This window comes from Martes martes (genome assembly GCF_963455335.1).
Source record: "Martes martes genome assembly, chromosome: 4".
In the NCBI taxonomy this organism is placed as follows: Eukaryota; Metazoa; Chordata; class Mammalia; order Carnivora; family Mustelidae; genus Martes; species Martes martes.
The window spans coordinates 161,424,583-161,449,334 of record NC_137891.1 but is presented as its reverse complement, the minus strand read 5'-3'; the positions used below and the strand labels follow the sequence as shown (position 1 = coordinate 161,449,334).

General features: G+C 55.5%; 1 protein-coding gene and 1 pseudogene across 3 annotated transcripts in view; both read left to right on the top strand.

The window, feature by feature from the left end:
• Positions 1–3,933: 3,933 nt before the first annotated feature.
• BMP8A (bone morphogenetic protein 8a) overlaps positions 3,934–24,752 on the top strand; it is a gene marked incomplete at its 5' end in the record, with an annotated part of 34,351 nt that continues 13,532 nt past the window's right edge. For both annotated transcript variants that reach the window (XM_080802089.1, XM_080802090.1), the window contains 3 exons: positions 3,934–4,267; positions 17,254–17,443; positions 17,852–18,000. In XM_080802089.1, the coding sequence (XP_080658215.1) occupies positions 3,934–4,267; positions 17,254–17,443; positions 17,852–18,000 (673 nt within the window). The remainder of the gene's footprint in view (positions 4,268–17,253; positions 17,444–17,851; positions 18,001–24,752) is intronic.
• On the top strand, positions 18,549–21,459 carry LOC308340738 (succinyl-CoA:3-ketoacid coenzyme A transferase 2, mitochondrial-like; annotated as a pseudogene). Its single transcript has 2 exons — positions 18,549–18,609; positions 20,513–21,459. The product of its transcript is annotated as a succinyl-CoA:3-ketoacid coenzyme A transferase 2, mitochondrial-like (transcript).

Sequence of the window (24,752 nt, the reverse complement as noted above, 5' to 3'; positions counted from 1 at the left end):
ACTTAACCAACTAGCCACCCAGGTGCCCCTGCCACAGCTCTTTGAACCCAAATATCCAGATTAAAAGAAATCCAACCTGATGGATTCTGAAGTAAGTGCTTCCTCTAGTCCCCCTGGAATTAAGTAACTTCAAGCTGCCAGAACTGTGTAGGGTAGTGTTTTTGCCCAAATCTGTTTCTCCTCTAGCCTTCCTGATAGCAGAAGCACACTCAAAACAGCTTGACCTCCACCCTTTAAGATTCTGGACTATGATCAATTTTTTTTTTTTAACCACATAATTTAAGTTTTCCTTTAGTCTTTGCAACAAAGCTCAGCTAGTGGTGAAATCTTCATAAAGTGTATTTCCATTCAGCAAACACCTACATGCAAGGCCATATAGAGAATATAGGGATGCCAGAAAAAAAACTTGGAGTTACAGTTCTGGGATACCAGTGCTAAACATGTGATACAAATTTGGTGTCTGCTGGGTAGAGATGTAGGAGTCCCTGGGGTTTTGAATGATAACAATAACAAGAGCTGACATTTACTGACTGCTTGCCATAGGCCAATCACTGTGCTAAGTGCTCTATCTACAACCCTACCATCCTGACCCCATTCACAGATGAGCAACAGCCTGAGAGGTTCAGAAACTGCCCCAGGTCACAGTGCACCAGGCGGCTAGGGAAAGCCCTTGTTTGACACTACTTTCTCCAAGACTTTCCCCACCTCACTTCCCTTCCAGTTCCTGAGTTAGAGGATTCCATTCACATCCCCACCCCCAAGTCCCAGCTCCTTGTCCTCTGTCCTTCCAGGCGCTTTGCCAGCCCTCAGGTCGGAGCACAGCCTTAGTCCTGCCTTCTGTAAAGACTGTTCACCTGACTATCACCCCTTTTGGGGGCCTGGGTCACTCGGGGGCAGGGACTGGTTGGCTTATCTCTGGCTCAGGGCAAGGACTGAGCAGCCCATGGTGTTTGCTGTTGAACTGAGTTGTGGGGTGCCATCCTTTGGAATGGCTAAAACCTAATGTTTAGGTTTACAGGAATGCGAGGCCCATTGTTGGAAGAACGCAGCTATCTCTGCTCACCCTAAGTTGAGCTAAATGATTTCTGCTCTGAAGAATCAGACCCACTGAGCTGGCTTACAGTCTAGATGGAAGCCCAGTGTCGCACGATAGCCTCCAGATGATGTGGTGCGGACTCCAAGTGGAGTACAGAGGGCTGCCCGGAGAAGGACAGTAAAGAGGACAGGAGATTCAGAGGCTGTGAACAAGCCTGACATGGGGATGCCCCCTTGACTCTGCCCCCGCCTCTGCATGCAGACACCAAGCCCTGGGGATGCAGCCTCCCCAACTGCTTTCTCCTCCTCCCTCCCCCCATCATCAAAAAGGATCATGGTCATGTCCACACACCCTCATTACTGTACCTGCCTCCAGTTGTGGGCCCTGACTCTAACCTTCATCCCTCTGATCCATGGTCGCCCCTGCAACAGACTCTGTCTTAGGCACGTTCAGTGGCTAAGCTGCAACATCCCTTTTTTATACATATAATGTATTTTTTTTCAGGGGTACAGGTCTGTGATTCATTAGTCTTACACAATTCTTACACAATTCACAGCTCTCACCACAACGCATACCCTCCTCCATGTCCATCACCCAGCCACCGCATCCCTCCAGCAACCCTGTTTGTTTCCTGAGATTCTTATGGTTTGTCTCCCTTTCTGGTTTTGTCTTGTTTCATTTTTCCCTCCTTCCCCCTAGGATCCTCTGTCTTGTTTCTCAAATTCCTCATATCAGTGAGATCATATGATAATTGTCTTTCTCTGATTGACTTATTTTGCTTGTAAGCTGCAACATCCTTAAGAGGCTTATAAGCAGTGTGAAAATTCATAAGACAGACTAAGCATGGGCTTAAGGCACCAACAAATGATTGTTTGCTTAATTAATTAATTCATGTACAGTAGGCTCCATACCCAATGTGGGGCTTGAACTCACAACTTGAGATCAAGAGTCCCACACTCTACGGAATGAGCTAGTCAGGCATCCCAGTTTTGATATTTTTTAAAAATCTGAAGAGATCAAGGGAAATTCTTATTTTGGTGGACTTTATTTATTTTGAAGTTTAATATTGAATCCACACTGGGGCCCCGTAACCATCTATTGTCCAGGGCCCTCATCTAGTCTCCCTGCAAAGGCCCTTTGGGTCCATCCTTTGCCAGCCCCTCAGCCTCAGCCTCACTCGGGCCATAAGCCCCTCAGTCTCTCCAGGTTCCACTGAACAGCTCACCTGCCCAAGCCCAGCTCCACGGTTGTGTGACAGGGCAAGTCCCTTAACTATTGCAAGGGTCCATTTCCTCCTCTGTTAAAAGACGTGGTTGAAATGGCGTCTACCCTCTATGTGAGAGCATTAAAGCAATAATGCAGAGCACACATGGCACACGGTAAGAGTGGGGTGGTGCCTGCATTACACTCCCTGGCGTCGCACACCAGCAGTTTCCTCTGCCCATTGACTTTTACTGTCATCCCAGGCCCATTCCTTCCAGCCTTCAGAGCTCAGTCTAGGTGTCAATTCCTCCCAGCTCAGCGCCTTAGCCACAAATGAATAAATGCAGCGAGAGAGCGTCCAGGAAGAGCAGAGTGTGCAGGAGGGGGCTGAGTCAATGGAGGGGGTTCCGTGTAGAGCCTTCTCTTGCAAGTCCTTGGGGGCCCTAACAGTTAAGATGCGCAAAGGGAGCTTCCCGGACGCTCCGGAAGGGCCCCAGAGCTCCCTGGCTCAGCTGTAGAAGGGTGTGCATCTCCCTTGCGCGGCTGGATCAGCACGGGGGCCGCAGGGCGCAGAGCGAGAGCCGGAGGTGACGATGCGGTTGCGGGATCATCGGGGAGCGTGGGGAGCCCGCCTGGGGCGCGGGCCAGGAGCTCACGAGATCCAGGTGGGTAGGCGCCGCGGAGCAAGAGACCGAGCAGTAGTCAGGGAAGGAGAAGCCGCCAACAACGCGCGCAAGGGAGCAGCCGGAGAGGCTCAGGGTGGCCAGCGAGGAACTGCGGAGGCGGCGGCTGGCAGAGGAACGCGTCCCACTCTCCCGCCGCGACTGGCACCAGCGGGGTCGCTCTTCTTCTAGACCCCACTGAGGCCTTTCAGGTCGTGGAGCAACCCTCCGCGCACCAGGCGAGGCTGCCGGGTCACTGCGCTGGCGGGACAGAGACTCCGAATCCCCGCAGGGGCGAGAGCGCTCCAGGACACATCACGCCGGAGCGCAGGTCCCCGATTTCCCCGAACCCGGCCGCTCAGGCCAAGGCCCCGCGCTCGCCCGACGGCGCCCCCAGCGGCTGGGAGAGGAGGCCTGCAGGGCCACGAAGACCCGACGGTTGGACAGGGGACCCATCACCCGACCCCTCCAGCACCTAACGGCGGCACACATCTCGGGGTCGCCAGCACCCGGGACACCAACCGAGATCCACAGCCCCACCCCCCGAGTGGGCTGCGCGGCCTTGGCCCCGCCCCGCGCCGCCATTGGGCGGGGCCGGAGGGGGCGGGGCCCGACGGCGGCGCGCGGGCCCCACAGGCGGCGGAGGCGGGGCGCGCGGCGCGGACGGCGGGTCCCGCTGAAGAGGTGCCCGCGGGTCCGCGCCGCCCTCAGCGCCGACGGGAGCTCGCCCGTCGCCCCTGCCTCGGAAGCGGCCTCGGCAGCAGCCGACTGACGGCATAGCGGCCACAGATTGGCCGCCAGTCCCCCGGCCCCAGAGGAGCGCCTACCGCGAGGCGGCGGAGGCCTGGTCGACGCCGCCGGGAGCCCAGCAGGTGCGGCGCTGGAGGCGGGCTGAGGTAGCGCCGCGGCCGCCGGCGACCCCGACCGGAGGCGCCAACCCCGAGCCTTGCCCGCCGCTCGCCGTCGGGGCGGCCCGGCCCCCTCTCGGCCGCGGAGAGGATGCGCACCCGCTGAGCGCCGGCCCGGCCCGCCATGGCCGCGCGTCCCGGGCCGCTGTGGCTCGTGGGTCTGGCGCTGTGCGCGCTGAGCGGCGGTGGCCCCGGCCCGCGCCCCCCGGCCGGCTGCCCGGCTCGCCGCCTGGGCCCGCGCGAGCGCCGCGACATGCAGCGCGAGATCCTGGCGGTGCTGGGGCTGCCCGGGCGGCCCCGGCCCCGCGCGCCGCCCGCCGCCGCCCGGCTGCCCGCGTCGGCGCCGCTCTTCATGCTGGACCTGTACCACGCCATGGCCGACGACGACGACGAGGACGGCGGCCCCCCGGAGTGGCCCCCGGGCCGCGCCGACCTGGTCATGAGCTTCGTCAACATGGGTGAGTGCGGCCGCCGGCTGGACGTCTGGGGCCCAGACGACCGTGCTGCCTCCGCGTGGACGCGCGGGTGCCAACGGGGTTGGAGACCCCTCGTTGGCGGAGACCCCTCGTTGGCGGCAGGGGCGAGTACACCGCCTTGGCCAGTGCGCGCCCCTGCCGTGAACGGGTGCCCCCTGGTCGTGGCCACGCCCCCAAGGAGGGGTGAGAAGTGCGGAGCTCAGGGCCAAGTCCAAGGCGGGTGGGGGCTTCGTGGGTTGGCGGACCAGAACCGGCAGAGGTACGAATGTGAGTCCCAGGGATGTGCGCGTTCGTCCCACTCCCGAAGACACCCAAGGGTAGGAATCATCTCCTGTCGGGTGGACCGGACAGTGCCAGGAAGACAGTCTGGTCCCGGGGAGACAGATGAGTAAACAGGCCGGGATGCTGTCACAGTGATAAGGGCAGTACTGGAGAGAAGGACAAAGTTCAGTGTGGAAAGCCCCGGTCACATCATCAAAGTGACCGGAGCTGAGAACCCAGATGTCCTGAGTGCACAGCTGCCTGTTCCCTGGCCAGAGCCCCAGCTCCTGCAGGTGAGGGTGTGGCTGCCACGGCAGCAGGCGGGAAGGAGTAGACTCTGAGCTCAATGGGGCTGTCAGTAGTCTTGTCACCCTGGGCCTAGCACCTGGGACATGGCTGGCATGCAGTGAGTGTCCAGGCCAGTGGAAGGACCCGGTAGGCCCCTTGGACGCTCCTCGTTCTCCCACACAAAGCCCAGCCTTTCCTTTCTACAGTAATTTTTCTCCAAGTTGTGGACCCATTTGTGGTTAGAGTACTCGAAGGTGTCTCCCCATTACTAAATGCTCTTTAATCTACAGTCGTGAATGTCCCCTATCTGCTTTGCCTCCTGTCTGTGGCCAGTGAGGGCCAGGGTTCTGGGCTGGAGCAGACACCAGACTGGATGTGGGGATTGAAGGACTGCAGCTCATGCTGAGGTGGAGACAGAACCCTTGCCAAGGCCACTAGCATCCCTTCACGTACAGCATCACGCTCACCTCTCCCCACAACCCTGGGAACAGACATGATACTCAACCCCGTCTCCCAGATGAGGACAGTGAGGCTCAGAGAGGCAATGTCATGCCCAGGACAGCACAACCTCTCCATGGCCCAGTCAGGACAGGCCCAGGTTGTTTGGCCCTACATCGGGTCCTCAAGGAGATGATATTTCTACTGTCAGGAGGGCAGGCTTTCAAGGTGGAGAGAGCTTCCAGAGGGGTTTAGACAGAGAAACCCAGGGGATGGAGCAGCAGCAGCAGGTTTTGTGGGGTTTTCAGCCGTTTGCTTCCTCTATGAGGGCAGGCAGAGTGGACAGCCAAGGAGACCTCTGTCCACCACACCCCAGAGCTGGTGGGGGTGGCTGAGGTGGGGAGTGAGCACCAGGAAGTGGCTGTTAACCTCTGCTGAGAGCCGGGTGCCAGGCATAGGACTTGGTGAGTGGGTTCTGAATGCCACCTTCTTGGTTAAGGGCAGGGTGGGGGACTCAGGACGAAAGAGACCATGTGTGGAATAAGGCTAGAGCCCTGTCCTCATGACAAGCTGACCTGGGGCTCAGAACCAAGAAGGGTTGTGGATACAGTCATCCTGAGAATGTCCCTAAGTGCAACACCCATTAGAGTGAGTCATCGCCCAGTCAGTGTCCTGCTTCCCCTGCATCCCCAGGGTGAAGGCGTGCACAGCCTTGGTGGGAGCTCTTACTGTGAATCAAGCAGCACCCTTAGCTCAGACAAAAAAATCTGATTTCTCTCCTACCTCCGCTGTGTGACCTCAGGCAAGCCCCGTGTCTTCTTGGAGCCACAGATCCATCCTTGTAAAATGGAGCTCCTAGAGATCAGTGCATCGTCGGGGTATTGTGGGATGGGTTGATAGACGGGAGGAACAGAAAATCAGCCCTCTAGTAGGTGCACCTGGACTGGTCCCTGCTGCCCCAGCTCCCTGCCAGCTGCTGCCCAGCCTTGGTTGGATGTGTTGGGAATGTCCCACACTTTACATGTGCAACCCAGAAACAGATTTTAAAAGCCAACCAAAAGGTGTCTGTACCTATTTTTAGAACAAAAGCGAGCACCTCAAGAGCCTTTGTTGCACCCATCTAGCAACATGTAAGCTGTTTTACCAGCCCCCTTTGCGTGGGCTCAGAGAGGTTAAATGGCCAGCCCAGGGCCACACAGCTCTTCCGTGGCATCATCCAGGGCCTGTGGATTCCTGATGCCAGCTTCTTCCCACGCTGTCTGTGTGTGTTTCATTAAGATCTAAGGCCTCTGACGCTGTGGGATTAACAAGCAGATCTTTGTTTGGTGGAAGCCCAGTCTGTGGGTAGGCCCAGCCAGCTGTCAGAGGACCTCTTTATTCTAATGTATTAATTGCACTGGTAGAACTCTTGCAGTGTGAATGGTTTAATTGGTAATTACCTAGGCTGTGGGGGTGGGAGGGTTAGACACCTAGCAGGCGTCTTTGCTTCTTTGGAGGCCCAGGCCCCAGGCCCCTGAACTGCCACAGAGCTTGATGGCGGAGTCACGGCTATATCCACGCCCACACCTGGGCACCTGTACCTGCACCTCCAGCTCCACCTCTCCTACTGGCCTCATCTGCTCCTGAGAAGCCAGACCCGGTGCCTGGTAGGCCCCTGACCATCCACAGCAGCCTGTGGGACCAGGGGCCTCGGGCCTGTCACAGGCCTCCAGCCCATGGGTCAGGCATCTGTGCCGAAGCAGATGCTTTAGGACACCCGTGTAATGGCTGACAGCGTCTCTGGAGGGAGGCTGGGGCTGTGGTCAGAGCTGGGGCCCCTGCCTGGCCTGTCTGTCTCAGACTGTACCCTCTTGGCTCCCCTTGGTCAGGACATGCTGATGGGGGCTGATGCCCATGTGGAACAGATGGGGTCTGTCCCGAGTGTCTCCTGTGCTCAGGGAGAGGAGAGCCCTGAGCTGGGAGGCAACATTCACATTCTTACACTGCCTGGACCCACCACTGATTCCTTCCTGTCCCGAGTCACCTCCCTTCCCTCCCTGGGCCTCTGCTTTCTCGTCCAGTCCACAGCGATGGTGTCAGGAAGCGAGGGGCCTCCCAGCCCTGACCCCGTGGCCCTGTGCTGGAGACAGCTCCTCACCGCACCACCCCATCCCCTGGGCTGGAGGGTGGGTCTGACCGGCTGTACCTTAGGCACCTGGCACTGGCCCTGCGGCTGGTGAGGGAGGAATGAGGAGGGAAGGACCGACTCTGTGTGTTCCTCCTGGTCCTTCTCCACCTTGAATCAGGAGCAGCAGATGCCGAGTTCCAGGTTGAGAAACTGAGGCACAAATAGCCCTCCAGGCAGAAGTCTAGCCAGAAATGCATGGAGCCATCTTCACTGTTGTCCCAGCCCTTCTCTGAGCAGACTTACTCCCATGCCTTGGGCAGCCGAGGACGGGGGTGTTGACCTGAGGTGTTTGATTTGGGGGCAGCAGGGCTGAGTGGAAACGAGGAATCTGGCCCACATCCTCCTCAGCCCTGTGACCTTGAAGGGGCAATGCTTGGTCTCCATGACCCCAGGGTCACTTTCTTTGGTTCTTTACTAGGAAATTCTTTCATTTTTCATGAATTCACTCAACAAATAGTTGTGTGATAACTGCTGTATGCCAGGCACAGTTCTGGTTACTGGGATGTGACAGTGAGCCTAACCAAGTCCAGCCCTCATGGACCTGGTCTTCAGGGTGGAGGTGGGGTGTGCAAATAATAAACGCATAAACCACAGAGATGGTTGTCAAGTGGTGTAGACAGTGACACCCCCCCCCCAAATCTGGAAACCAGAAGCCGAGGAGCAGGGGAAGGCAGACGGGACCTGGATGGGGGGTTCTGACCGTGGACTCAGACAGAATCTGCATCTCAATGCCACCACCTGCTGTGAGTGTGCTCTGGGTCTTCTAGTCCATCTCCAGGAGCCTCAGTTTCTTCCTCTGTAAAATGGAGGCACTCAGGGTACCCACCCACTGGAGCTGTTCTGGGAGCATGTGAAATGATGCCTGGTGAGGACCTCGAGCCCAGAACCTCCAGGTCTGTGCCTTCGTTTGCATCACAATCACAGTCACAACTATGTTTTGGAAAAGAGGAGAGTGAAGCTCAGAGAAGTTAGGTGATTTTCCCAAGGCCACCCAGCAGGTCCGCTCCCTGTCTCCTCTGCTCTTCTCCTGTATAGAAGCCACCTCTCCACCCCCATGGGCCCTGGCCCATAAGTGCATTACGTGTGGCGGAATTGGACTGTCTGGAATGTAGGTTGTAAAGAGAATCCTATTTAAAGTGTCTTTATTTGTTGGGGATTACAAAAGTAAGACATGAGACATGCTCAGTACACACCATTCAGACCACACAGAAACAGGTGACACAGGTGCTCCTAGGGATCCTTTTCCCACCAGCCCATGGGCATCCACTTTCTGACTTCTATCACAATGCATTCCTGTCCCCCATCTTTGAGCTTCCTACGCCTGGAATCATACAGTGTGTGCTTTTATGTCTACTGTTTCACTCAACATAATTTTTTTGACATTCGTGCTTGTTATTGTATTTGCAGTTCTTTTTTAAGTGTTTTTTTTTTTTAAGTAATCTCTACACCCAGTGTGGGACTCGAAGTCATAACCCTGACATCAAATCAAGAGTCAGATGCTCTTCTGACTGAGCCAGCCAGGCACCCACATGGTTCTTCTTTAAGAATTGAATTGTATTGCATTCCTCAAGTATATGCATTTATCCGGTTTTATTAATGGATAGTTGGGTCATTTCTTGTTTGTGGTAAGTAATACAGGTGCTGTGAACATGCACATGTGGCTGGGGCTATTGTAAACCTGCATTTTAATCCTAACTCCCACTTGGGAGCTGGGAGATTATACACAGGTGCTTTTTAAAGTCTTGGAACCTCATTTCCTCACCTTTAAGGCCTCACTCCCAGGGTTGTGCGGAACTAGGCGAAATGTGCAGTAATGCTGGCTAGATGCTTGTTACATGGCAGGAACTTACTAAGTAATGTTAGTAAGAGGAGAGTGAAGCTCGGAGAAGTTAGGTGATTTTCTCAAGGCCACCCAGCAGGTCCGCTCCCTGTCTCCTCTGCTCTTCTCCTGTATAGAAGCCACCTCTCCACCCCTGTGGGGCCCTGGCTTGTGTTACCCTCTGCTTGTGCCTCTGCTCATTTTGAACCCTCTGCATACAGTATCCTCACCTCCAGTTCTATTTTAAAAAGGGTAGGCCCAGGGCGCCTGTGTGGCTCAGTCAGTTAAGTGTCTGCCTTCAGCTCAGGTCATGATCTCAGGGTCCTCGGATTGAGCTCCACATCAGGCTCCTGGTTCAGTGGGAAGCCTGTTTCTCCCTCTCCCTCTGCCACTACCTCCCACTTGTGTTCTCTCTCTGTCTCAAATAAATAAGATCTTTAAAAAAAGGGGGGGGGTGTGAGCAGAAGTTTCCATAAGTCTGTCTTCACCCCAGACTTAGTCTGTCTACTCCTAAAGAGACAGGCTTCTTCTATCCTTGAAGTTCCATCCCCCGTCCTACGTATTTTTCTTAGGATTTGAGTCTCTTTCTGCCAGCCTCATTCAGAGCCATGCCTTGCCCCTTTCTCCTGCTCCCTAAGAAACCATGAACAACCTGAGAACAGGGGCCAAATCTGACTCTCAATGACATCCCTCCTCCCACCGTGTACCCCAGCTCCTGTGTGGCAGGTGCATGGGGCAGACTGGCAAGGTGAAGGTAGGAAGAACACAGCGGGAGGCAGGGGCTGAGAGCAGGGGCAGGAGCCTGGGCCTGGTCGGCTGGGGCAGAGCAGGGCCTGCCCTCCCTGTCCTTGTGGAGGCCAACCATGGGTGCAACATTCTCCCTAGACACTTCCCTGGGATCTCCAGTTCTCCCAGGGCCCTGCCTGGAGGAAGGTGGCTTCAGCAGACATTCTCAGGGGACTGGGGTGCTCCCTTTGACAGCAGAACCTCATTGACAGGTGACCCTCCCATCCTAATTTCGCCACCTGCAGGGAATCTGGTACCACGCATCTCACATCATCTTTAAGTCTGAAAGAATGTGCCCTGCCCACTGATGGGGTTCCTCCAGCACTGGGGCCCGGGACAGGGAGGTACACCCACTCCACCTCCTCATGGGAACCCATTCCCCACGGGAGAAAGGGATGTGTCACTGTGACCACATCTTTCTGGAAAACTCCCACAGTTCATTTCTTTCCCCAGAATTGCACTGGGGAATCGTATACTTGCTCAATCTCCTTAGATCTATTTTAGGCCTTGACTGACTTGATGTGGTGGAGTGTGCGGATGTCCCCTTTTAATTTGGGGTCTAAAGCTGTCTGAGGTCTGGACTGGCAATCATGAGTGCAGAGCCATTTATGGAAGCAGCTCTTGAAAAAAGTCGGTAATGAAAACTGACTAAAAATACCTTAGAAATGAAGCCTCCTTGGCCTCCTCTGGGCAGCACTGAGATTTCTGGGTGGGAGGGAGAAGCCCTTCAGACACAGAACTGGTAGGTGATCAGTGCTGCAGCTCCTCCCTGGGCCCCCACCAGGCACAGAGACCCGGGTCTTGCTTTAGGTCTAAAGGGGGCACCTCAGCCTTGTCACTAGCAGGACTAGCTGGACAGGACCAGTGTCTCTGCCTCTGGGACCCTCGGGAGCCTGCCCTCCACCTCAGCAGCCTGGCCGTGGGAGGGGGTGCTAATCCCACAGCAAAGTGAAGATGTGAGCGGCTTCTGACGGAGACCCACTGTGCTGTGGAAGCCATTCCTAGACCAGCAGCTGCCCCACTGTCCTGCGGAGCTTGGGAAGAACCTGCAGACACATGCCCTCTCTGGGACCCCTGAACAAAGGGAGCTCAGTGACATCCACTGAGAGCCTCCTGTTTCTGCCCCACATGATACAGTCCTGCCCTTAATTGCTCACCATCCAGAGGGGCACGCGAACCAGAGAGGGGGACCCCTGGGACAGGGGAAAGAGAGAGGCCAGCAGGCTGATCTGTGTGAGGTCAGAGGAGGACGAGGGGCCTTGAAAGCTGGACTGAGAGGAAAAGCATCCTTTAGACAGGGCAGAATGGGGGCGACTCAGGAGAAGGCGCTTTGGGGAAGGCCTTCAGGGGAGGGAAGAGGTATCTGTAGCCAGAAGACCCAGGAGGCCATGAGCTCGGGGGGTTGGTGGGGCAGAACCAGAGCTTGGGCTCCTCCTGGGGACCCTGTGGGGCTGGGGAAGGGCTTGAGGGCAGGCAGGCCAGGCGATTCTGTTTTCTTAACAGCCACTCTGAGCTAAAGGAAGAGGGTATCTTTTAAAGTCTTACTTTTTTGGTCAGAAACAAGACAGATTTAGATCATCCAAATACCCTTAAATTTTGTCCAGTCACAAAAATATCCAAAGCCATTGTTGGTGTTGGGCTGTTGGATTCAGGTTGTGGCAACTGGAGATCTAGCCCATGAGTGGTGGGTGCAGGTCCTCAGAGGCAGAAAGTCAGAATGTAGTCGGCGGCCATGCAGTCAAGGACATCTCTGGCACACAGCATCCTTACCCATAAGCAAATGTGGAAAGCAGAGGTCATTTTATCAGACGCTGGAGGGAGGAGAAGGCCAGGAGTCCTATGATTGTTTAATTGCCTGGAGCCACAGTAATGGAGTTAAGAAAGCAAACTCTGCCTTCTCACATGGAGCTTTGTAGGAAATAAGGTACCTGTGGAAACAGTAGCGGCACTGTCTGTCCCTGATGGTGGGCTCGTGCCCTGCCATGCCCAGTGTCTTGATAGAGGTGGCTGTCGAGAGCCTCTGTGGGTTCCTAAAACCCATCCGTGGTTTCCAGCCTACCTCACAGGGTCCTGGACTATCGTAACATCAACAACTATTGAGTTTTATCAGATTCTTCCCAGGTCACAGAGCCTCTTTGAATCCTTGGACAGCACCTTAATCAAAGAATCAATTAATATTACTAGGAATAATGCCGCCATGTTGTCCAAGTTGATGTGCATGTTTTTTTCCAAAATCCATAACTTCAGTCTAATGGGAAAACATCAGATAAACTGACACTGAGGGGCGTTTGAAAAGTGTCCGTGTCCAGGGGCACCTGGGTGGCTCAGTCGTTAAACATCCGACTCTTGGTCTCACCTCAGGTCTTATCTCAGGGTTGTGAGTTTAAGCTGCATGTTGGGCGTGGAGACTACTTAAAAAAAAATTAAAAATTAAATAAATGAAAGTGTTAATGTCATGAAAGAAAAGGAAAGACTTAGCAGTTGTTACAGGCCAGAGGAGACCCAGGAGACCTGACAGCTAAATGCAGTGTGAGGCCCTGGATGGAAGTCGGGAACATTGAAGAGATAAATAGTGGAAAACATGGCAAAATTCTAGAAAAGACTGTAGTTAATAGCCTTGTACCAATATCACTTTCGTGGTTTTGATAATTAGGCTGTGTCTTAGTTACACATGATGTTATCGTTAGGGGAAGCTGGGTAAAGAGTATGGGGAAGTCTCTGTACTATTCTAGCAAAGACTTTTCTCTAAATCTAAATCACTTAAATTTATCACTTAAAATTATCTCAAAATAAAGCTAAAAGCATAAAGTGACTCCCATACACCCTTCCTGCATTATCCCCAGTCCCACCCCTCCCTTGACATCCTTTATAGCCACTCACATAAAATCACCTTGTTTGCTACTTCCCCACGCACTGCGATTCCTTGGGGGGTGGAGGGGGGCCCCTTTGTGTCCCCAGTTCTGGTTTCCCCAGTGCCTCCATAGTAACCTGCATACACTAGGGACTGCTTTCAAATGTGTAGGAGCAAATGAATTAATTCTCCTGGATGTCACCAGGAAAAATGAATGGGAAGATTGAGGGTTTATAGAAAGCATCCTGAGCATGTATAGTCAGGAGTCTTTTCCTATATGCTCAAAGATGAAATTATGGGACTGCCCTCCCCCAACCCCCCACCACCGATTAGGAATCCTCACCCCAGATGTTGCAGATGGAGGAAATAATTGACTACCAGGAAATCTTGCCCCAGGTATCAGTGGTTCCCCCAGAGCCACCCCAGGGAGAGGATTCCTGACAGGACATAGCTCTGATGGCCAGGATCCAGAACATAGGCCAGGAGGGGAGTACCCACTCCTCCTTCAGCCTAGCCAAATCTGCCAGGGACTGGGAAATGAACTTCCCAAACCCATAAGCAGTAGCAAAAAAAAAAAATTTCCTGGGAAAACCCAAGAAGTCACATTGTACAGACCTTGGCCTTTCCCATAAATTCCCTCTGCAGACCATCAACAATGGCAGGGGGTGGGAGGCAGCTACAGGCCAATTTCAGCTGGATTTTTATGCCGTCCTTTCAACATCAGATGGTGAAGCTCCAGCTTGACGTAGTGGAGCAGCCTAGATGGGAGTCAGGATCCCTGGGTTCCATCTCTGCGTGTGTATAAAAGTGGAAGGAGACTGTGTGTGGTGACCTCTGTCCTTAGAGCTCTGATGTTCTGGAATGTTCAGCACTTTCATAAAGGGTTTGTTTCTATTTTGTGCCTGAGCCACAACAGCCTCAGTGGTGGTTCTGAGGGGCTGCCTTTCTGAGCCTGGGCATCTTTGGGAGATTCCAGACCTTGGGGAAGTGGAGGCTCGGCATGAAGATGGGAAAGAAGGAAATGCTCTTGTGTGATATGTTAGAAGCATTTTCTGGGCCAGAACCAAGTATCTACTCCAGTAGCAAACATAGCCTTTTGCAGTTTCAATGGACCCTGTATCAAATGGTCATTTTGCAGATGTGGATACTGAGGCCCAGAGGATCAAATGCCTTGACAAAGGTCAGGCAAATAAAAAGGAAACCATCCAAATGCCTTTCAGTTGAATTAATATATTTTTATGTTACATAACCTTTCATTCCGTACTCTTATTTAGGAAAAGAAAATTGCAAGTCTCCCTCTCCTTCCCCTGGGCTCCTGAGATTGACACATGAAGGTTCTACTGGTGCTGGCAGGAGGTTATCACTTTGATAGAGGGATGAAGTGAGGAAATTGGAGGCCTGCACGCCTTCTCAACTCCTGTTCCTATGGAATGGCCATCAGTCCTACCTACCTGATAATGCTGCCCCTCCCAAAGCCCTTTCAGGCCCCTCTGTGGAAAGACTCCTAGTATCTCCAGTTCACAGATGAGAAGATTGAGGCCGGGGAAAGTATCTGGTCACTGGTAGGCTCAGGTCTGGGATTAGAAGCCTGAGCTACAGGCCAGAGGACCTATACTTCTCAGTGCTGTGTTAGTGGCAAAAGCAAGGGCCGGTGGCCCAGGAGCTACTGTAGGGGCAAATCCAGATCCTAACAGCTGCTATTCCTCAACACCAGCTTTTGAGAAATACTATTTCTGGGGCACCTGGGTGGCTCAGTTGGCTAAGTCAGTTAAGACTCTTGACTTCAGCTCAGGTCATGATCTCGGGGTTGTGAGATCCAGCATGGAGCCTGCATACAACTCCCACTCCCTCTGCCCCTTCACCTCCTAAAAGAAAAGAAAAGAAAAGAAGACTCTTCTAATACACAGAAGCAACTGCTGGAAAGCTATACTTCTACAGGTTCCAGCATAGAGAGAGGGGCCACTCCCCTTTGGCCAGTTACAGTCATGTCTAGTATAATGCTGTATCCCAGGAAGTTTTAACAGTTTCTGATGAAAAGCATCACTTTCCTCACAACGTCCTGGCTTCTGGTGCTTGCCTGGAACAGCCAGGGCAGGCAGTTTCCTGTGCTGAGCTACTGGGTGGTTCACCGATTTCACAAATGCACAGGGTGGAAGCTTGGAACCGGGTTCAGTTCAGGTGCACAAGGCTCCCCTGACCCTACACACATGGGCCCCCAAGTCAGCAAGGGAGGGAGGTCCCAGAGCGTGGTCCTCCCATGGAGCTGGCAGGTTTGTGGGTTGTCCCCTCGGCCCCCAGATCTGACAGGAAATCAGCCGCAGGCCTGCAGACTGGGATCGCCTGCGGCCCCACCCGTGCATCAGCCCCACGGCCTTGGGAGCAGATATGTGTTCACGGATCCAGGTTCGAGGCTCTGTGAGGAGTCAGGTGAAGGGCGGGACGGAGCCACCTTCCTTCCCACTCTGGGCCATACCCTGCCACAGCCCGCAGACTCGACCTGGGGCGTCCTGCGCATCCAGGATTCTTACATGGCCACGGAACAGAGGTAGTCTGTGTGGCCCCTGAATCCACAGAAATTATCACCAAAGCTGTGCACGTGGGAGGTCCGTAGGGAGGAGGGGATGCGTGTGGCAGTACTCGTGGCCCGCATCCCCAGGTGCGGGACGAGAGCCCTGCAGTCCTCGCTCTCCGCGTGTGTGGGAGCACATGGGTCCTTCCCAGTGTCACCGCCCCCAAAGCAGCCTGGCTCCCGGCTGCACATGTGCCGCGTATTCGCCAACCTGGTGGAGCCTGGCCGTTGTCTTTCTTCGCCACCGCGGTCTGGGAAGGAAAAGCCCACCTCCTCCCGTCAACGTGTGTGTCTACCGGCCCCACCCAGCCCAGCTGTTGGCCTGTCTCTCGCTGGACCCAGTCCCCACTGCGAGGACAGGAAGCGCTACCCACATCCGCCTCCGCCACCAGCTTGGTGACTTGTGGTCACAGACACCAGCAGCCAGAGAGAGTTTTTAAAAAGACTCACAGACGTGTCATTAAAATCTCAGTGTTGGGTTTTGGGGAAGGTGCTGGGTGGCTCCCGTCCCTGCTTTCTGGAAACAGATTTGTGGCGTTTGACAGTGACAGGAGACTAAAGTGGGATGGTACTAAATATACCGTCCTGGGCATTTCCGGGCACCGGGGGATGTGGGATTGACTTGACACCCCAGCCTCCAGCCCAGACAGACCACCCCCGCCTCGGCTCCCCTCCAGCCTGTGCATCCCTTTCCCCTTCATGCCTATCTTCCACCTCCGCTTCAAACCACATCGCCCCCCCCTGCTGCCCAGAACCCTAAACCCCACTGGCCAGATGCACACTGGTCAGATGCACAGCCGGTGCTCCCAGGCCGGAATTCCAGCCCTCCAGAGTCAGACCACAGCTAGACTCAGGGCCAGTCCCCCAGAGCGCTGACCTGTGGAAGCCCTCACCCTGCACACCTGTGCCTCCGAGGACCCCTCTGCCTAGAACGGCTTCCCCACCACCTTCTCCACCCCACAGGACTCCGTCCCATCCTTCAAGGCCAGTTCAGGTGGCACCTCCCCTGGGAAGCCTGCTCAGATCCCACCCATCATGGGACCGTCCAGCTTCCCCGGGACCTGACCAGATGTCACCAGGCGCTGTCACTCCTACTTTGCTCCTTCTTGTTCCTTTCCAGGTCTCCCTCTGACCCTCCTTCTTCCCTCACCTTGTCACCAAACAGAAACTGCCATCCTTTGTCTTTCGCTGTGTTTGTGGCTGTTGTTTTCCCTGCCTGTGCTATCTCTTCCTCAACCCTAGGCCTTTGTTCAGGCTGGGCCCTTTCTCTGTAGTGTCCTCCCTTGACATGGGGGCACATCCACTCTCAGCCCTTGAGGCCCAGCTCCAGGGTCAGCTGCAAACACTCCCTCTCCCCCAGGCTCCCGTGCACACACATTGGCAGATTCTGCACATCCCCGGCCTCAAAAATGCACTCAGCTCTGTCCCTGCCCACCCCGTGGCCTGTTTCTGCCTTGGGTCTGATGTCAGTCTTGCCAGAGGAGGGACTTGCCCTCAGATTCATCCTTGGGTCCCAGAGCCAGCAGGGGATGGGTGGGGCAGGCTGGGTTGGGGTTTGGGGGCCAGAAACGGAGGCAGCTCTTGCTGGCACCACGGTGTGCTGGGCCCTGTGCCGGACACCTCAGCGCATGGCCCACCATGCCCTCTCAGCACCAGGAGGCAGAGCTTGGGAGGAAGTCCTCTTGCAGAGGAGGGAGCCGTCCCCACCCAGGCTGCCCGGGGTCCCATCTCCCCCAGCTCCAGCTCTGTCCAGAGCACAAGTGACCGACAGTCCCACTCTGTCTTGCAGTGGAGCATGACCGCACCCTGGGCTACCAGGAGCCCCACTGGAAGGAGTTCCGCTTTGACCTGACCCAGATCCCAGAGGGCGAGGCGGTCACAGCCGCCGAGTTCCGGATTTACAAGCTGGCCAGCGCCCACCTGCTCAACAGGACCCTGCACGTCAGCATGTTCCAGGTGGTCAGGGAGCAGTCCAACAGGTGCCTACTCTCACACCGCCTCCTGATGAAGCCTGGCTGGAGAGGGGACACTTCCCAGAGGACAGAAGGGGAGCTCCCTAGGGAGTACACCCTCAGAGGCAAAAGGTTATTTGGCCAAGGCCTCATGTCACTGTGGGGAGAGGCCCAGCATAGGTCCTGCTTCACATCCCTGCCATGCTGTCCCGGCTGTGGGACAATGGGCAGGTCACTGAGCTCCCGAGCTTCGGTTTCCACACCCCTGCTGGGCCCAGCAGCATTTCGTGCAGTACATACAGTGAGAGAAGGCACACGGGGCGCCCACCCCGAGCCAGGAGGGGTAGGTGCCCCATACACCGTCCCCCAGGTGGGCACTGGAAAGGCAAAGGCAGCTGTGCCGGCCCTCAGTTAATTGTTTTTTCATGTCCACAGGGAGTCTGACTTGTTGTTTTTGGATCTTCAGACGCTCCGAGCTGGGGACGAGGGCTGGCTGGTGCTGGACGTGACAGCAGCCAGTGACCGCTGGTTGTTGAGCCGGAACAAGGACCTGGCGCTCCGCCTCTCTGTGGAAACGGACGACGGTAAGGCTCAGGGTTGGGCAGCAGACCTTCTCCTGGGGGCTTTCGAGGCTGTTGGCACAGAGCCGGCTGCAACCACCTCCTTTGGCCCTGGAGGCCTGGCCTCTCTCAGCCCAGCGGCTGGGGTGATAATCCCCTAACCACTTTGGGGGCTCGTTGGGGTGCAGAAGCCAAGGTTCCCACAGCGGGAGCCCCCTACCACGGTGGTCTCCCCCCTCTCCTTTTGCAGAACCAACATTTCAGTCACTAAGAGAGAGTCCATGTTGTCCCTCCCCAAGAGCAGCCGTGTATGTGGGGCGTGTCCATACTGGGGAGGGCCGAAGGGAGGTAGTTACACCCTCAGACTCGGAGCAGAGAGGCCTGGGTTTGAATCCCAGCTCTTCAGCACTCTAACCCCGTGACCTTGGCAGGGTACTTACCTTCAGGGTCTCAGTGTCCTCCTCTGTAGAACGAGGGTTCACATCTTCATTCATTCCCCAGGCAGCTGGGGGAGAACCTCCTTCAACGCAGGCAGTGGAGTGGGGGAGGGAGAGGCAGAAAGTGGGCACAGGATGGTGAATCTGGGCTACAGCAAGGGGCCGCCATGGCTGGAGCTGGGCGGGCGGGGGCGAGGTAGGAGAGGAGACTGAGAGCTGCAGGGCACATCCTGAGTGTGGGTGAACCCGGGCCCCGTGTCAGAGTGTTGAGGGTGGCTCCCTGTATTTCATAGCAACGGAGGATGATGGGATCTGAGTCAGGTTTTTAGAAAAGAGCCCTCTGAGACAGCCCCTGGAGGAGGGCATCACTCACCCCGGTGCTTAGTGAATTAGACTTCCCAAAAGTACAGTGGGGACGGGGCGAGGGAAGTGAGTTCACAGAGGAGAAAGCTGACGGCACTAACTTAGCAGGTGACCAAGGCTCATACGAATGTCCTGTACCTGCTGTCCCCTGCCTAAAAGATTGTAACAGCCCAGGGAGCCTTTGCAGTTGTAGCAATGGAATGCCGTGTGGGATCTGGGACGGGACCCTGGAGGAGAGAAAGGACACTGGGGAAGTCCAGTGAGGTCCGAATATATCGTGTTTTGTTTATCCTCAGACTTAGTGTTGGTTCATTAGTTGTGACAACTGCACGGTGCTAATGTCAATGTTGGCATTTCCCGGAGAAACGGGCCTAAGTATCTGGGAACTGTACTGTCCTTGCGGTTTTTCTGTAAATGTCAACTGTTGTAAAATAAAAACTTAGCATGTGTGTCCAACAAAGGCCCTGCCCCCTACGTCTGCAGGGGCCGTAGTCTGGGGGGGACAAGAGCAAAGTCAGAGCAACAGGAGCCACGAGCTGCAGGGGAGAGCGGAGATGTGCTTGTTGGTTGGTAGCAGCAGAAAGGGATAGAGGAGGAATGATGGAAAACGTGGATTGAGCCAGTGGCCATTTTTAATAGAATCTTTATATTTTCCTGCCTGAGTAAAAGTAGTGGACGGGCAGGCTTGAGGGAGCAAACCAGGAGGCCTTTTTCGGCAGCGATGTTATTGAGAGCCCTGGTTGACGTCCAGATGGAGTGTCAGCTAGCACAGGTGAGAGCTGGGGCACAGGTGGGAAGCGCCCACATCTAAGTGGCTTGAGAGGCCTGGGACCGGAGCAGGTCTCCTGGGCAGGGGTGTGGATGGAGAAGGAAAGGGATGGTCCAGAACCCTGGGGCCTCCCACATGGAGATGGCTGCCCAGAAGGGGTGATGCGGAGGATCTTTCCTTCCCATGGGGGTTCTGGGGTGGAGAAGGTGGCCTTCCTGCCAACCTGAGGGCTCAGGGTCAGTCTTCCCTCACAGACACCACCACGGGGCCTCTGCAGGCATGACTCCCTCTCCATCAGGCGCAGGGTCTTGGGTTTAGGTCCCACGGGTGGGAGGCAAGATGCTTCCTGAGCCCCTCAGGGTGTAGAGGGGCCAGGATGTCGGGGGTCACCTTGTCCCCGCGTCACCACCCCGTGTGCCCTCCCTGTTCTCTGACGCGGCAGCAGCGGCAGTCAGTCAGTCCCCACCAGGTCTGGAGCCGGAGGCAGAGCACGGGATGGCAGCCCTCCAGCAGTTCTCCAGATTTTACACGGACCTCGTGCAGCTCGGGAAAGACATCTCTGACAGCACCAAGCTCAGGGTCATGGCTTTGGGCTCTGCAGGATTCCAGAGAACCTTATAAAGGCGCTGCTCAAGACACAGGTCAAGGAAGTAGCAACGTGGGGGTGGACGACTTTGGGCTGGGCCTTCTCCTGGAGACCAAGCAGGTCCCCCATATCATCGGCTCCAATGCAGGGGAGAACTTGCTGTGGGAGCACCAGTACCTGTCCCGCTGGGGCTGGAGCTACCTTCCCAGGGCTCCCCGAGGGAGTGCATCTGCAAGGGGGGTGCAGGGGCGGGGCCCTGTTCTACAGGCCCACAGCCTGCAGGACCCTGGTGCAGGAGGGAGGCGCCCCCATCAGGTAGTCGGGAGGCAGTACCAGTGCAGAGAGGTGAGGGACTTTCTCGGGGATCTCCGTCTTCCTGAGCGTCCATCTCGGTGGGGTTTGCTTTGGTGAAAGGGTGGAAGGCCCCCCGCGGAGGAAACATTATCTTCAGAAGAAACACCAGGAGTTACAACGTGCCCACGAGCAAAGCTGCAGAAACCTCCGTGGTGGGGGCGGACGAAGCTGCGGGTGTGGGCACGTCTGCCCCCGAAGAGGTCCAGGTTCCTAACGCTGATGCGACCCCGTCATCCGGAGGGAAAAATACAAGAAATGAATTGAACATCTCATGGTGCAGACAGAGGAAGGTGAAAAAGCCAAGTGTGTGGGTGACCCCAGGGCCTGGATCAGCACACGGGCAGCTCTTGAACATGAGGGTGGCATGTGCGCCACCTGGGGCGTAGGAACCCCGCTCCTGCCCAGTAACTACATCAGCCCAGATGTAACTGTTCATCCTCACCATGAAAATAGGATCCTGGGCTTGGGTCCATTTCCATTAAAAGAGGAGGCAGATGCAGATCTCATCACTGCGGGTGAGCAGATGGTCAGCATTTCCCCCAGGGGGGCTGTTTTTTCTCCCATGAAGACTCGTCTGCAGTAATTCCAGGGGACACCTCCACCTCACCGCACTGGGAGCTGTGCAGGTTTCCTGTCCGGTGACAGGCTAACCAGGTCACCCCTGGAAAGAAGGGGAGAGGCCCGGAGGGAGCCATGGATTTGGTGTCCAGTGCCAAGGCCAGAGCGGTGGTCACCATGCAATGCCACACCAAGGACAAGGGACCCCACATCTTGGAGAAGTGCACCGTGCCGCTGACCAGGGCGCTGTGCGGACCGAACCATCCCCAAGAAGGCCGTATTTGACGTGCACGGGAAGAAAGGCCCCACGTGGATTGAGCTCTGGGATGGCCTGATGGTGGACGACGTCAAAAAGAGCTCGGGCAGCCTTTGCCCTGTCCCCAAACCTCAGACCCATACAGCAGGTGGCAGCCTGAGCTGGGAAGGAAGCCCCGGTCACAGAGGGTGGGTTTCATTGGAAATCAGAGGACGGCCGGTCACCTCTGTCCGTGGTGCTGGTTGTCTGACCAGCTTTCCCATGGCCAGACAGACTATTCTGCCAAGAGGGATATGGCTTTAATTAAAAATCAAAGGAAAACGTAGCCCTTTATCTTGTATGTTCTGTGCATCCTGAGATGGTCTGGTACCATCGTCGGGCACTTGGAACACCCTCCTCACTGTGCTGTTCACGTGACACTGTGTGCAGCTCGAATGAGCCCACAGGATGGCTTTCGTGGAAGGGCCTCCCCTTGTGAATGAGTCGGAAAATGTGGGGGGATAATGAGGAAGGCGTGACCATCCCCATACCCCCAAGGCCCCACTTTGCCAGCACCGTATGCCCCATGACCTGGGGGATGCTGTCTGCATGATCTTGTCTTCCTGCAGCCCCTCTGACTTTTCCTCTGGGGCCTTCCGTCCTCTGGCTAAATTCTGTGTCCCTGTAGCCTCCCCTCTTCCTCCCTGCATGTCCTCCTCCTTGTGGCTAAATAGATGTGTCTGGAAGGACAGCAAGGCTGTCTTGCTGGGCCAGAGCACTGGCAACGCAGTGACAAGGTTCCCCTGTCGATCAGCCGTCCCCCGTGTGCTGTCGAAGGCCACGGCTTGTGGTAGGAGGGGTTCTAGAAACCTAAGACGGACTTCTGGGTTTTCTCATCCTCAGACATGGGGTTCCTGTGTCGCCCAGGACACTCAGACCCTTTCTGCCTATTGTGGAGCCCTAGACCGGCCTTTTGTCACTACTCCCTTATAACACAAGAGAGGCCGTGGGGTGTTTCCTCCTGAACATAACGGGTTCATACACATGCCTGTGCAGCCATGTGCAAGTCCAGATGTGTACGTGTGTGTGAGGTAAAAAAGCCTGACACAGAGTACAACGCACATTCTCAGCGTAGCTCTCAAGGGCATACAACCATCAGAGCAGGTGGGCGAGAACTGGAGATTCTAGCTGGTGAAGGAAGGCCTTTCAGGGAGGCCTCCTTGGAGCCTCGCCCCGAAGGAAGGGCCAGTTCCTGGAATGGAGGGATGGGGACACTGCTCCCGAGGGGCAGCCTGGAGGGTGGGGGGTTAGTGGCCAGGGACCATGACCGGGTTGGGGGTGGAATGGAAGGGCAACAAGTGGATGGATAGTGGGGCACCTTTTGGGGCTTCTGGGGAGGGAACCTGATCGGCCCTGGGTGTCAGTTTTCCAGCAGCAGTGTGGACAGGCAGAGCTCCCCAGGAGCAGACAGTGAGACGTGTGAAGATGGTAGGAAGGAGGAGGAGGGTTGAGTTCTTCGTTCTTCTGTGATGAAGTAAGCAGGGGGACAAAAGCAGACTGGATCCATAGCTGGGATTCTCCGAGGGTTCAGGCAGGCACCCCGGTTGTCCTTCAACCTGGCACAGGGTCACCTCCGTGACCACAGGGTCTGTGGGAAAGAGCCAGATGGTGCCCAGAGCGGGGAGGCCTGGGGGAGAGGCGGGAGTGATCTAGGCCTGGCACAGTTTGGGAGGGTGTGAATGAGGCCTTGAGCACCTGCCCCGGGACAGGATGGGGCAGGTGAGCTGGCAAGACCTCTGGGCGCTGATGGAGCAGACTGAGAAGTGGGGAGAGGCTGGAGGACTCATGGGTGCCCCGCGGCCCAGAGAAGCAGTGTGTTCCATCGGGCCGAAGGGGAAAGGCCACAATGTGGCCCACGCTCTCAAGCATGGCTGCACACACCTGTCAAGTGCAAAGCGGCCTGCCAGCACCCTCACAAGGTCAGGTATAGAGGCGGGGACCCTGGGCCCCAGAGGCTCCCACCACTGCCTTTCTAGAAGGCAGCCTTCCAGTGCCGGGCAGCCTAGGGCCCCACCACCTAGACCGCTCAGGCCTTCCCTGAGGCCATTCTCTGCCCCTGGGAAACCCCAAGAAGATCCTTGATCAGACAGGCGCACAAGGAAAGTGAATAGTGAACACAGCCTCAAACGACAGATCACCCTCCCTGGCTCCTCGGTGGGCAGTTCTCTCCAGGGAACAGGGACAGGACAGTGGCACCCGCAGGGGCGGAGTGCTGCCCAACCCAGGGTCGTGGAGTTCCACTCCAGTGCCATGCTGACGACGGTCACCCTCCTGCTCCCATCCACTCTGGGCTCCTCGTGGCCTCTGGCATTGCCCCTCTGCTCACAGGCCTTGTATGTGTCTCGTGGCTCCGTGTCCTTGTGGTTCTGCTGCTTCCTCATGGCTGACTTGCTGTGACCCAAACTCTTCCAAATGGCTTCTCTCTGGGCTCCTTCCTGGGTCAGCTCCTGCTGCTGACCACCTCCTGTCCAGCAGGATTGTTCCCAAGTGAGCCTCTAATGGGTCTAGGGCATTTGTATGTGGCAGGTGATGTCATAGGTCAGAGTTCAGTCTCTGGATTGATTCATTGTTCAGTCAACTTGGCCCAAGGACATGGGCCTCCAGCACAGCTATTGAAGGGCTGACCTTTACCAGCTGAGCAGGACTGTGGGTGGGGCAGGCAGTGCCCTTGACCTGTGGTGTATCCCAGTGACTCATAATAGACCCACTAATGGAGCAAACATAGGTATTTGTACATGTGGATGTCTGTATACTCTATGATAAACGCATGTGTTTCTATACATATGTGTGTGTGTGTGTCAGGGTGGCCACATCGAGGGGACAGGGACATGGAAGGGGAACAGTTGGCTCTGTGTGTTATAAAGCATAAAACTGAGTTAGTAATCCTCTCCTGTTGTTTAAGAAAATTCCACAGGAAGAGAAAATGAAGGGGTCTGTGGCACTCTTGTCTTCACAGTGCAAGCCAGGAAATAACTGACGTGTTTAAACTGAAGCTAATATCTAAATATTACGGTGTATTTTCTCAAAGGATTTTATGCATTTGAAATCTCATTGCAGAGACATTTAAACAGCAGTGAACGTGTTTCTGTGAAAAAGTTGAAAAAAATATAGACATTCATGGTCACCATTGTGCAAAACTTCAATTAACATGAAAATATTCCAGAAATATGAAAATGCTGTTATAGTGTGGAGAGATTTCAGAGGGATCTTCTTTTTCTCAAAGGTTACTTTACAGTTGCTATTGTATTACTTGGACAACTGAAAAATCAGAAGGCAGGGCACCTGGTGGCTCAGTCAGTTGAGCAGCCTGGCTAACTCTTGGTTTTGGCCCAGGTCATGATCTCAAGGTCATGGGATCAAGCCCCGCACGGGTCTCTATGCTCAGCTGGGAGTCAGCTTGAAATTCTTTCTCCC